Below are 14,051 nucleotides of genomic sequence, written 5' to 3' on the forward strand. Positions count from 1 at the left end.
CCTCCCCCCCCCTCCCCTCCGCGGGAACGAAGCGGCTGTTCCCTTCTCCCCCCTCCCCTCCGCGGGAACGAAGCGGCTGTTCCCTTCTCCCCCCTCCCCTCCGCGGGAACGAAGCGGCTGTTCCCTTCTCCCCCCCCCCCCCGCGGGAACGAAGCGGCTGTTCCCTCCTCCCCCCCCCCCCCGCGGGAACGAAGCGGCTGTTCCCTCCTCCCCCCCCCCCCCGCGGGAACGAAGCGGCTGTTCCCTTCTCCCCCCCCCCCCCGCGGGAACGAAGCGGCTGTTCCCTCCTCCCCCCCCCCCCCGCGGGAACGAAGCGGCTGTTCCCTTCTCCCCCCTCCCCCCCGCGGGAACGAAGCGGCTGTTCCCTCCCCCCCCCCTCCCCTCCGCGGGAACGAAGCGGCTGTTCCCTTCTCCCCCCCCTCCCCTCCGCGGGAACGAAGCGGCTGTTCCCTCCCCCCCCCCTCCCCTCCGCGGGAACGAAGCGGCTGTTCCCTCCCCCCCCCCTCCCCTCCGCGGGAACGAAGCGGCTGTTCCCTTCACCCCCCTCCCCTCCGCGGGAACGAAGCGGCTGTTCCCTCCCCCCCCCTCCCCTCCACGGGAACGAAGCGGCTGTTCCCTTCACCCCCCTCCCCTCCGCGGGAACGAAGCGGCTGTTCCCTTCACCCCCCCCCCCCCGCGGGAACGAAGCGGCTGTTCCCTCCCCCCCCCCTCCCCTCCACGGGAACGAAGCGGCTGTTCCCTTCACCCCCCTCCCCTCCGCGGGAACGAAGCGGCTGTTCCCTTCACCCCCCCCCCCCCGCGGGAACGAAGCGGCTGTTCCCTCCCCCCCCCCTCCCCTCCACGGGAACGAAGCGGCTGTTCCCTTCACCCCCCTCCCCTCCGCGGGAACGAAGCGGCTGTTCCCTTCACCCCCCCCCCCCCGCGGGAACGAAGCGGCTGTTCCCTCCCCCCCCCCTCCCCTCCACGGGAACGAAGCGGCTGTTCCCTTCACCCCCCTCCCCTCCGCGGGAACGAAGCGGCTGTTCCCTTCACCCCCCCCCCCCCCGCGGGAACGAAGCGGCTGTTCCCTTCACCCCCCCCCCCCCCCCCTCCGCGGGAACGAAGCGGCTGTTCCCTTCTCCCCCCTCCCCTCCGCGGGAACGAAGCGGCTGTTCCCTTCTCCCCCCTCCCCACCCCTCCGCGGGAACGAAGCGGCTGTTCCCTTCTCCCCCCTCCCCACCCCTCCGCGGGAACGAAGCGGCTGTTCCCTTCTCCCCCCTCCCCACCCCTCCGCGGGAACGAAGCGGCTGTTCCCTTCTCCCCCCTCCCCTCCGCGGGAACGAAGCGGCTGTTCCCTTCTCCCCCCTCCCCACCCCTCCGCGGGAACGAAGCGGCTGTTCCCTTCTCCCCCCTCCCCTCCGCGGGAACGAAGCGGCTGTTCCCGTCACCCCCCCCCTCCCCTCCCCTCCGCGGGAACGAAGCGGCTGTTCCCTTCACCCCCTCCCCTCCGCGGGAACGAAGCGGCTGTTCCCTCCTCCCCCCCCCCCCCCGCGGGAACGAAGCGGCTGTTCCCTTCACCCCCCTCCCCTCCGCGGGAACGAAGCGGCTGTTCCCTCCCCCCCCCCTCCCCTCCGCGGGAACGAAGCGGCTGTTCCCTTCACCCCCCCCCCCCCCCGCGGGAACGAAGCGGCTGTTCCCTTCTCCCCCCTCCCCTCCGCGGGAACGAAGCGGCTGTTCCCTTCACCCCCCTCCCCTCCGCGGGAACGAAGCGGCTGTTCCCTTCTTCCCCCCTCCCCTCCGCGGGAACGAAGCGGCTGTTCCCTCCCCCCCCCCCCCCCCCCGCGGGAACGAAGCGGCTGTTCCCTTCTCCCCCCTCCCCTCCGCGGGAACGAAGCGGCTGTTCCCTTCACCCCCCTCCCCTCCGCGGGAACGAAGCGGCTGTTCCCTTCTTCCCCCTCCCCTCCGCGGGAACGAAGCGGCTGTTCCCTCCCCCCCCCCCCCCCCTCCGCGGGAACGAAGCGGCTGTTCCCTCCCCCCCCCTCCCCTCCGCGGGAACGAAGCGGCTGTTCCCTCCCCCCCCCTCCCCTCCGCGGGAACGAAGCGGCTGTTCCCTCCCCCCCCTCCCCTCCGCGGGAACGAAGCGGCTGTTCCCTTCACCCCCCTCCCCTCCGCGGGAACGAAGCGGCTGTTCCCTTCTCCCCCCTCCCCTCCGCGGGAACGAAGCGGCTGTTCCCTTCTCCCCCCCCCCCCCGCGGGAACGAAGCGGCTGTTCCCTTCACCCCCCTCCCCTCCGCGGGAACGAAGCGGCTGTTCCCTTCTCCCCCCCCCCCCCCCGCGGGAACGAACGCCTGCAGCATTCTCCCTGCCTGAAGCACTTTCACACAGGTAGGAAGATGGTTTATTTAATCTTTTCTTTGCTTATAAATGTTTATTCAGGTTGGATTTATTTGTATAATATTTGTATAATTATAAATAAGGATTTATTGTAGAATTTAATGAGTTCCCTTCCCCCCCCACCTCGTTCCGGACGCCTAATTTGTAACCTGCGCCTGATTTTTTAATGTGTAGAACAGGTTTTTTCAGTTCTACAAAAATCTTCACTTGCTCCATTCTACTTTAGTTTGGAGTACGTTTTCACTGTGGAAACTTTCAAATCAGGCGTCAGTGGCCGGACACGCCCCCTTTTGAAGAAAAAATTCTGTTCCAAAGTAGAACTGTTCTACCTGACTAGAACTGCAGAAAAAAAAATGTGGAGAATTGCGATTTCTAAGATAGTCCGTTCTCCACCAGTTGCTCCTAAAAATCAGGCGCAAATCATGTGGAAACTTGGGCCCAAGGAGTCAATTGAGAAATGATTTAGCTAGAAATGCGATGCTGTGCTGAAATGTGACGGATGACGGTAGAGCTGTGCGTTTGTAATTAGTTTCTGCACAGCCGTTTCTTGTTCTTTTCTCTACAGAATAATTAGTTTGCTTTCAAGCCCTGTGTTACAATTAGGACTGTATTCTCAGTCAATACTCACTTCGGTTTGGAAATACAGCAATAAAGCACACTGTATTTTAAAACATTAACCGTATTGATAATTATGTATGGATTATTTATCTAAACTTAGAAATAAATTTGCTAACATTTCTCAATTATAGTATTTAAATAGTAATCCTTTGTGAGGTAATCATTTTTAAATCTTCCAAAAAATCATATTTAGAGGAATGGACTGCAGGAAAGAATCATAAATTCGACATTCAGGTAAAAACTCTCCAGAATTGATGATATGTTGTAACTCAATGGTGTCTGCACTCAGCACTCTTGGGCCAGTTGATGCCTCTCAGTACTCCACAGACAGGTGTGAAAACAGACCAATAGCTATGACCATCCTGTCACTTGATGATTTAGAAAAAAAAGAAAGTTAAGTTTAAGTTTAAATGTAATATTTAATCACAATTACTTAGACACTAATGAAGCTTTAAGAATACAATTTTGGTAAGATTTTCCTGCAGTATCCTTTTTAATTGAACATGGATTGGCCAATTCCTCTTTGTTAGTAAATCCAATTGTTATACATTAGCTGAATGTTCAATACTTAGTGGTTATTTTAAATATCACAATCTTTAAATTAAGATAATACATCTGAAGTATTAGATATTCATTCAAGGCATCATTTAAGGTAGCAACTCCCCTTGTGTCTCTAATTCCACTATTATGTCTAACTGCTTCCAACACTATTTTAGGAATAAATCTAAAGTTCTGCTCTTACTATATTTGATTTTCAAACGACTGTTTTGAAATGTTTCTACAGCTTGAAAGGGGTTTTACAGAAATAATAACATTTGTTCTGATTTCCAGCGTACAATGTGGCGCATTATAGTGAATGTGCTGGATCAAAAGTAGCGCACAAACCTTTAAGATGAACACCTTAAATGGGGCTGGTTGGCACAATGGCCTAGGTGTAATGTCTTTTTACCTCAGAACATGAGCTTGAAATCAATCCAGACTTAAGAGATGAAGGTTTCCTCTGCTATGCCCTATGTGAAATGAGCTTGCATCGTCTCAACCCAGTTCCTAATTACCATGAATCTGCAATACCAAACTATCCCAGATTCAGTACCAGTTAGCTATTTCACTCAAACACCAAAAGAATTGTAAGAGCTCATCTAAAGTAGAGCATTAAGGCACATTCTTACAACTGAGTCTGGTTAAGAATTGTCACTAGATTTTTTGCACATCATAAAGGAGGTGTGTCACTTTTAACTTGATTCTAGGGGCTATGGTTATATGGGCAGCGTATACCCTCTGGTAACTCACCTAACTGGTCATTCGATGTCGGTTGGTGAAGTGCACATATACACATGTACTTCATTCCTCTCCTTGTTCCGTATCATTTCTCCTACTTTATCCTTTGTGTGCTCACATTATCTCATTTAGATTTTTTGAATCAAGTTATAAAAGTTAGCTTTATTAGTGATGAAGCAGAAGTTAATTTTTGTTTTATTTCTCTCTGCTTCAACCATTCCTATAAACCTATTGTGCTAACCTTGAGCTAAGTGAGTCAGTCTCATGCTAATACAAGGTTGCGTTTACCCATGCTCCTTAGCGAGAGTAAAATTGCTCTATAATTATATGTTAAAAAGCAATCGCACTTTTGTTAGATAGTATGGGTTATAAGTTCAGCCTCTATGACTATGGGCCCAATTTTGGCCATGACTTGCTCCAATTTTTTTTGGAGTAAGTTGGTTTTTCTGGGGTAAGTTAAAAAAACGCCATTTTCCCCAATCAACTTGCTCCAGAGTAACTCAGTTAGGTACGATTTTTTTTAGTTCAGGTTTTTTTTTCCAAAAGGGGGCGTTCCCAGCCACTTACGCCAGTTTTGGCCATTTAGGCAATTCTGGCCAGCTAAAAGTTACTCCAAATCCATTTAGGTCAGCGTAGGTGGCCAGCTCTGAAAAATCTTGCCGGCAGTTAAGAAATCGCCGCAGGTAAGTAAGTAAGGACCTGCACCCAAGCACCAAACATTGCACATAAAAGTTGAAATAACTCAAAAATAAAGAACTCAGGTAAACAATGGAATAACAAATAAATAATAGTAGTAAATCCTACCTTGAATTGAACTCGGCCGGGGAAGACAGCAGGCCGGCCTGTACTGGAGGCCATTCGGCCTGGGAAATGAGCGGCCGGAAAAGACGCATCGGGAGGCTGAAGGGAAGGGGGCAGGGGGGAGAGGCTGGGCTGGGCTGGGCAGAAACGCGACAAAGTATCGGAAGGCTGAAGAGAAGGGTGGGGGGTGGAGGGAGGGGCTGGCTGGGCTAAGCAGAAACGTGGCAAAGTATCGGGAGGCTGAAGAGGGGACGGTTCAATTCTCTGATACAAAACAGAAGACTCGCTGGAGCTGATAAACAGTATGCTGCAATGTTGCTTTTTGATTCTGTCTCGGGGTGAGGGGGGGGGGAGACTGCGCAGCGATTGTTGTTGTGTTTATTGATTTTCCTAACTTCTCCACGAACAAGCGAGACATGAATTGGGTTTGTGATGGATCCGTTGGTAAGGATCACCGCTTGCATGTCGTCGTGGAGCAGGTGGAGTATGGTGACGTACTTTTGGGGGCATCCGAAACAGAAGAGGACGCTCCATAGACCCTCGCAGTTGACAGTGTCGAAGGCCTTTGTAAGGTCCAAGAAGGCCACATATAAGGGCTGGTGCTGTTCCCTGCATTTTTCCTGCAGCTGTCGCGCTGCAAAGATCATGTCTCTGCAAGATCCTGCAAATCCCCTGGGAGGACAGACGCACAAACATTAGCGTCCTCGCCCAGGCCAACATCCCCAGTATTGAAGCACTGACCACACTTGATCAGCTTTGCTGAGCAGGCCACATAGTCTGCATGCCAGACACGAGACTCCCAAAGCAAGCGCTCTACTTGGAACTCGTCCATGGCAAACGAGCCAAAGGCGGGCAGAGGAAACGTTACAAGGATACCCTCATAGCCTCCCTGATAAAGTGCGACATCCCCACTGACACCTGGGAGTCCTTGGCCATAGACTGCCCTAAGTGGAGGAAGTGCATTCGGGAGGGCGCTGAGCCCCTCGAGTATCGTCGCTGAGAGCATGCAGAAATCAAGCGCAGGCAGTGGAAGGAGCGTGCAGCAAACCAGGTTCCCTGCCCACCCTTTCCCTCAACGACTATCTGTCCGACCTGTGACAGGGACTGTGGTTCTCATATTGGACTGTACAGCCACCTAAGAACTCATGCTAAGAGTGGAAGCAAGTCTTCCTCGATTCCGAGGGACTGCCCATGATGACCAACGGCAGCCCGATTCTACTGCGCATGCGTGGTCAGTTGAAACTGCAGCTCTCAACTCACCCGACCTGATTCTACTGCGCATGTCCAGCGTCCCGGCACTGTTTCCAGCGCAGGACGCTGGCTCCGCCCACAGACCCAGTCGCCACGCCACGCCAACAGCTAGGAGACCCGGGACAGCGGCCAAAATCGGCATGAAGATTTTTGGTGCACATCCACACGTGGAAAACCGGCGCACCTCTGGTAAGTACGCCAGAAATCTCTAGTGGCCAAAATTGAGCCCTATGAAACTGAGTGATGGAGTAATACTTTAGCGAACAAAGGCATTGCACTATGAACAAAGGCTCACAATTTCCAATACAATGAGCTCCTATAGGGACTGTGGACAGGTCAGTATTATTCAACCAGTAACAAAGGGAGAGGGAGAGGAAAAAGGTGTGAACTTTGTAAACTGTTCTCCTGCTCAAGGATAGCACCATCAGAGGGCTGTAACAGGTTACTGGTCTACCTTGACAATTATTAATAGTGCAGTGACATCTGGACCAATTGAACAAAGAATACTTAAAATGAGGCAAAAATTAATGCAATCACTTACTGGACCTCTGCTGTCATGTACAAGTCCAACTTTAAGTATTCTGCGTAGAGGATGTGGTGGTCCTGAGCATCAACACTCTGTGCCACAGATTGGAAATATGGCACCTTTGATTGCCACTCTATATATTTTTTGATTTGAGTCACAAAGAGAGGCAGGAAGAATTTCTGGTGTTTTCTTGCACAGGAAGCAAGGCGGGGGGGGGGGGGGGGAAAGAAAGAGTGCTGGGGAGAGGAAGAAACAGGGGAAGGACATGGGGATATATTCCAAAAAAATACAATTCTACACATTCTGACACTTACTTAACTCCTCTCGGTGCTTTTCTGTCTGTTCGAAATACTGGCGCAATTCTTGTGTTATTTCCACATTGCTGACATCACATTCTATTTCACTCTCCGAATCAGTTTCCCCTTCTGTGTCAGAATTCAAATCAGTGTCACCTTTCAAATCTCCCTCCTTGTTCTTCGAGCTGCGTGGGCACTGCCCTTGTCTGCGCTCATCTGGCCGAGCACGTCTTGAAGAATAGCACGATGAACTATTATGCCAGTCAGCAAAGCGGCCTGCTGCAGGTTCTGCGTTATACCAGGGAGAATACTCAACTGACTCGACTGCCTTGCGATAAGCCCGTCTATGTTTCTGCAGCCATCCCATAGCTTGCTGATAATGTCGCCAAAATCTGGAGTACATTTTATGGTTGTACCAAATGTCTGACGTTTGACTCATTCCGTCACCCTGTTAAATGAAAATACAAACACAAAATTATTTTTTCCCCCTTTTCCTTCTCCAATTTTTCCCCTTCTTTCCCAACGACACTAACTTGTGCAGCTATACATTTCCATAGGTACCATGCCCAAGCGACGAGTCTGCAGGTGTAAGCCTAGACAGAGAGCATATGCAATAAAACCAGAAAATGCTAGAAACACTCAGGTGGTCAGGTAGCATCTATGGAGATTTCCAATGTCAGCAGTATTTTGCTTTTGTTTTAGTGAATGTATCCAGCCTGCTTCACAGCTGCCTGGATTTAGAACAAACTAACATAGCATAAACCGGTGATCAAATCTGGCCTTGACTGGCTTTATGTGAATGTAAACCCTTTACCACTGCGTCACCAGGCGAAAAATGGGAGTAACAAGCTGCCATTGCAGCTTTTTTGATATGATAAGCAAAATTGGCTTTATTCCCATAGTCGTGTGGATGAATCCTGGGATGTGGGTGTCGCTGGTGGGAGTGGAGAAGACAAAACTAAAAAAAGAATGGGTGACCATTTAGAAACATAGAAAATAGAAGCAGGAGTAGGCCATTCGGGCCTGCACCGCCATTCAATATGTTCATGGCTGATCCTCTATCTCAACACCATATTCCCGCTTTCTCTCCATATCTCTTGATGCCTTTTGTGTCTAGAAATCTATCTCCTTCTTAAATATATTCAGTGACTTGGCCTCCACAGCCTTCTGTGATAGAGAATTCGACAGGTTCACCACCCTCTTGTGCTACGGGGAGTGGGTGGGTAAGTGGAGCTGAGTCCATGGCCAGATCAGCCATGATCTTGTTGAATGGCGAAGCAGGCTCGAGGGGCTAGATGGCCTACTCCTGTTCCTAATTCTTATGTTCTTATGTTCTCCGACTAAAGACATTTCCCTACATCTCAGTCCTCCTAAATTTCCTACCCTGTATCCTGAGACTGTGACCCCTTGTTCTAGACTTCCCAGCCAGGGGAAACATCTTCCCCGCCCAACCCCTATTGTCTGTCCAACCCCTATTGCACTAGCTTAATATTGTTCATGTTTGTGTTTAGACAGCTATTTAGTGGTTGTTTTCATTAAAGATGGCATACACTTTGCAATGCATCACAGATTTCAGATATGGTATTGCTAAATAGAAACAGAAAATGATAAATGCACAGGTCAGTCAGTATTTTAAAAGGGAAACATATATTTGGGTGGGAACTGAATGCCAGCCCACCTTTTGTGTATTTTCAATTTATGTTTCAGGTCACAAGATATCTACGGATGAGCAAGGCCTTTTAGCCCATTGTAACCAGAAACGCCCAATTTCCAGCGTTTTCCACATAAGTGAGAGAACTGAGTATCACACAAATCTTCAGATTTGGTGCTGAATATAATCAATGAGTCATCAAGAAAAACAGTTCAGATAATTATTGCCAACTTTTATCTTTTATTTTCCTCTGGCTTTTAATTAATTTAGAAAAGAAATCCACCTAATCTGGTGAATGGAATGACATATCTAAAAGGCCTTCGATAAGGTACTTCATAGCAGACTCATGACTAAGGTCAGAGCACGTGCAGTCAGGAGGCAAGTAGCAGAATGGAGAGCAAGCTGGCTGCAGACTACAATACAGAGAGTAGGGGTTAAGGGTAGCTACTCAGACTGGCAAAAAGTGGGAAATGGTATTCCACAGGGATCGGTGCTGGGACCACTGTTATTCACAATTCACATTAATGATTTGGACTCGGGAACTGGAAGTACAATTTCAAAATTTGCGTGTTAATACAAAGGAAGAATGCGACAAAATATAAGCCGACATTAATAAACTTGTAGAATGGGCTTGTAATTGGCACATGAATTTCAATATAGATAAGTGTGAGGTGCTGTATTTTGGTAGAAAGAACAAGGGCTCAATTTTTCTCTTTGCTGATTTTTGGCGCCCAGGAGGATTAACGAGTGCTTTTTTTTTGCGCCGGAAAAAAAGTTGGAACTTTCAGCACGATACCCAAAGTTAAATCTGTGAGTGGAGCTTCAAGTCTGCGCCAAAAGCTGAGGTTACCAGGGTAATGAGAGAGACACTGAGGGCTGAAGCTCTCCCTGCAAGTTGAAGCTCCCTGCAGCAGCAAGGGAGGGGGAGGGGAATTGCAGCAGAACCTGGGGCGGGGGGGGTATTCGGTCCTGGGTTGCAGCGGAACTGGGAGGGTTGGTGGGGGGGGAGCCATACGGCCCAGGATTGCAGCGTGGGGATGTGGGGGGGGGGAGGGAAAAGAGGGGCATTCGGCCTGGGATTGCAGCGGGATCTGGAGGCCAACACCAAAACAAGTAATCTTTAATGTAGAGATGAAAAAAGAACGTACTTTAACATGATCATTATAAACTATGAGCAAGACTAAACTGCAAAGAAACAGCTCGGATACAGACCTCAGCGCCCATTTTCTTAACTTAACATAGGGTTTTTCTGATCGCACAGCCTCTGTGCGGTCTTTAAAAATCACTGTTGGGGAAAATCGCTTAATTGGCCAAAAACAGCGCAGGAATCAGTTTTCACCCAGACCTGCGCCAAAAAATCTGGCGTACAAAAAAAGAGAAATTTGCAAAATCAACGTTGCTCAAACAAAATCAGTGGATGCCAAAAAAACGGCGCCCACTGTTAGCAAAAATCGAGCCCAATGGAAGCCACATACTGCTTGGATAATAATAGTCTGAATGGGGTAGAGGAACAAAGGGATCTAGCAGTACAGATACACAAATCACTAAAAGTAGCGTCGCAGGCCAATAAGGCCATAAAAAAGCAGTGGTGGGGTTCATTTCTAGAGGGAGAGAAGTGAAAAGCAGAGAAGTTATGTTAAACTTGTATTGAACCTTGGTTAGACAACACTTTGAGTACTGTGCACAGTTCTGGTCTCCATGGAGGTATTGGAAAAGATGCAAAAATTATTCACAAGAATGATGCCAGAACTGAGAGGATATACTTATCAGGAAAGGTTGAACAGATGCGGCTCTTTTCTCTAGAAAAGAGAAGGCTGAGGGGGTGTCCTGATATGGATAATGAAAGAGTTTGATAGGATAGATGTAAAGAAAATGTTTCCACTTGTTTGGGGGGGGGGGGGGGGGTGAAGACACCAAAACCAGGTGGTCATAGATACAAGACAGTCACTAATAAATTCAATAGGGAATTCAGGAGAAACTTCTTTACCCAAAAATTGGCAAGAATGTGGAACACACCACCGTAAGCAGTAGTTGAGGCAAACAGCATAGATGCATTTAACGGGAAGCTAGAAAAGCACCTGAGGGAGAAAGTAATAGAAGAGTATGCTGATAGGGTTAGTGATGTAGGGTGGGAGGAGGCTCGTATGGGGCATAAGCACCAGCATAGACCAGTTGGGCTGAATGGCCCGTTTCTGTGCTGTACACTACATGTATTGGGAGAATATACTGAGAAGCATTACCGAGTCTGATAATGTGAAGGACTTGAATTGCTATCCATTAAACCTTGGTGATCTTATCATGTGAACTGTTATCCCTCACACCTCTAGACTCAGTAATTCTTAGCTAATGTCCACAAAGCCATTAGCAGGAACTATTCTGTCTAATTTTAAGAGCAACCTTATTGTAAATGAGGCCACGATAGCTTCTTCAGTTCTGTGATGAACACGGAGATCAAAGATTTTCTAAAGGAATTAACACCACTGCATGCAAGAAAAGTTTTTCTAATGTTGTTCACCAGGGACAATAGAATACACTAATTAAACATCTTGAAATGGAACAGCATCATTGGGATTGGGAGATTTAATAAAAATGAAAGATTCTCAGACGTTTGAGCTTCCTTGGAGAATGTTTTTTGTTAAAGAATGAATGTCAGTTTGGAATTGAATGACACAGTGAGTGAGCACATCAGAGACCTGGCTTAGAGACATGCATGGGCCCAAATTTCCCCAGGAGTTGCTGTGTTTTTTTTTGGAGCAACTTGATTTTGCTGGAGTATCTTTTTAGTTGCAATTCTGGCCATTTAATTTGCGCCAGTGTAAGTGAGTTAGTTAGGGTTTTTTTTAAGTTTCGTTTTTTTTCCCAAAAGGGGGCGTGCCCGGGCCACTTACGCCTGTTTTGGTCATTTAAGCGAGTTTGGCCAGCAAATAGTTGCTCCAAACTAACTTAGGCCAGCGAATGTTGCCACTTCTGTCCACACAGAAAAACCTTTACTAGAGTTCAGGAATCGGCGCAAGTAACTACATTTAAAGCACCATCAAGCACCAAACAAAGCACAAAAAGTAATAAGCATTCAATAAAAAATAAAGAACTGAAGTAAATAATTAAATTAACAAATAAAGAACTGAAGTAAATCCTACCTTCAACTAAACTCGGCAGCGGCTGGCCTTTCGGGAGTCCCTTCAGCCTGGGATAGGGGAGAACACGGCTGCCGCCCCACCGACTTTCAACCTTTTTCGGGTGGGAATTTTTTCCCCTTTTGCCCATTTTTCGGGTTTTTGGTTGCGCTTTAAAAACGGCAGCCTGAAACATGGCAGAGGCATGGGGCTTCGGCTCCCTCGCGTGAGGGACCGCAGAAGACTCCATTTAGCCCTGAAAGGAGTTCGGAGATCGGCCGACAGGCCCGAGTTCAGCCTGGGGTCTTAGGTCGTAGGCAGAAAGGTATTTTGTCATCTCCAGTACAACACGCACACCGCTGTTCTCAAGACCAACCCGGGCGGGCCAGTACAGGCGGACGGACGGGGGGGTGGGTGCACGAGTGTGCTGGAGCCCGGGCTCGGCTCACACCGTTCTGAAGTCCCGATTCAGAGAGCAAGCAAGCGCCAGAGGGACAAGCGACATCGGAGCGAGAGAGAGAGAGAGAGAGAGATAGAAAGGCCAGAAGCAGTGGTGGGCAGCCGGAGGATAAAAGCAGGCAGCAGCGATGAGGACTGACTTGGGCGCACGCTCAGAGGTCGGCAAGCGTGCTAGAGCCAGGCGGGCCACGTGTGGAAGGACACTGAAGTCCAGCGCAACACACGGCACTGCAGAGACTCTTTGGCAAACCGTCACCCAACCAAACGAACGCAAAGCCAGCCCAGCATGGCAAACGACGTCGCTACACGACAAGCTATCCTTGGTCCAAACCACTAGACTGCAGCCAAAGACGACCAACCTCTCCCCCTCTCTCTCGCCCCGATCAAAACTCAGTTGCACCAACCTGTTTCTTACAGCCCTCAGCGGCCGGCCTGTGCGGCAGGCCATTCGACCTGGGATAGGGGCGGGAGGCGTTCTGCAGGCATCATCATCACAATCATGGGAAGGAGCTACTGCGCATGCGCGACCGCTCTACTGCGCATGTGCGCAGCTGCCGGCATTGTTTTCGGTGCAGGACTGTAGCTCCGCCCCTCCACTCCATGAGGAGCGCCGTGCCAGGACCCGGGACACACAGCAGAGCGGCCAGAATCGCGAGTAAGTTTTATGGCGCCGTTTTCAGCGCACAAAGTCGGCGCATCTTGGGAGAGTGCGCCGAAAAAAGGGGTTGGGGAAATTTGGGCCGATGGGCTATATACAATAGGCACCTCAAAGCATCGGAGAAGTACCACCAACACTGCCTCTGCAAAATCCTGCAAATTCATTGGCAGGATAGGCACACCAACGTCAGTGTTCTCGCTCAGGCCAACATCCGCAGCATCGAGGCATTGACCACACTCGATCAGCTTCGAAGGGTGGGCCACATTGTCCACATGCCCGATACTAGACTCCCGAAACAAACACTCTACTCCGAGCTACATTACCCAGGAGGGCAAAGAAAATGCTTCAAGGACTTCAAAGCCTCCTTGAAAAAATGCAACATCCTCACCAACTCGTGGGAATCCCTGGCCCAAGACCGCTCAAAGTAGAGAAGTAGTGAAGGCGCCGAGCACTTCGAGTCTCTTTGCCGGAAGCACGTGGAAGCCAAGAACAAACAACGGAAGGAGTGTACGACAAATCAAGCACTCCACCCACCCGTCCCTCCAACCACCATCTGCCCCACCTGTGACAGAGACAGTCACTTTAAAACTCATTTTAGTATGGAAGCAAGTTATCCTCGACTCCGGGGGACTGCCGAAGAAGAAAAAGGGTTAGAATCCTGCCAGACCTTTTTTTGCCAGCAGGGCTGCTATGCGAAGTGAGTTTGGGGCAGTCTTAACCCAATATTTTGCTGAGTATAGGTGACCATACGACCATAGTTTCAACCTATCTACAATCCTGTAGGGATTGTACAGCTTATTTAGCATATAAGGATGGCTTACATGGAAAAGGAAAAAGGAAATCACTGGTACATTGGAGAGTGCCCTTTTGAGTTGGTGTTGGCCGTGAAATACAATTTGGGGATACATAGAAACATAGAAAATAGGTACAGGAGTAGGCCATTCGGCCCTTCGAGATCATGCAACTTTAGTACCCCATTCCTGCTTTTTCTCCATACCCCTTGATCCCTTTAGCCGTAAGGGCCACA

At 49.7% G+C, this 14,051-nt stretch overlaps 1 protein-coding gene across 3 annotated transcripts in view; it reads right to left on the reverse strand.

Annotated features, from left to right (window-relative positions):
* The window catches only part of gemin8 (gem (nuclear organelle) associated protein 8), a 28,481-nt gene that overhangs the window by 11,651 nt on the left and 2,779 nt on the right, over positions 1 to 14,051 (reverse strand). The window contains exons 1-2 of one of the 3 annotated variants that reach the window (XM_070893045.1): positions 12,771 to 12,990; positions 7,162 to 7,591 (exon numbers count right to left, since the gene is read on the reverse strand). In XM_070893045.1, the coding sequence (XP_070749146.1) occupies positions 7,162 to 7,582 (421 nt within the window). In that variant the 5' untranslated portion in view covers positions 7,583 to 7,591; positions 12,771 to 12,990. Of the gene's footprint in view, positions 1 to 7,161; positions 7,592 to 11,931; positions 12,048 to 12,770; positions 12,991 to 14,051 lie in introns of those variants that run through there. The other 2 variants (XM_070893046.1, XM_070893044.1) reach the window with 2 other exon arrangements.

The sequence above is a fragment of the Pristiophorus japonicus genome, chromosome 11 (genome assembly GCF_044704955.1).
Source record: "Pristiophorus japonicus isolate sPriJap1 chromosome 11, sPriJap1.hap1, whole genome shotgun sequence".
Taxonomy (NCBI): Eukaryota; Metazoa; Chordata; class Chondrichthyes; family Pristiophoridae; genus Pristiophorus; species Pristiophorus japonicus.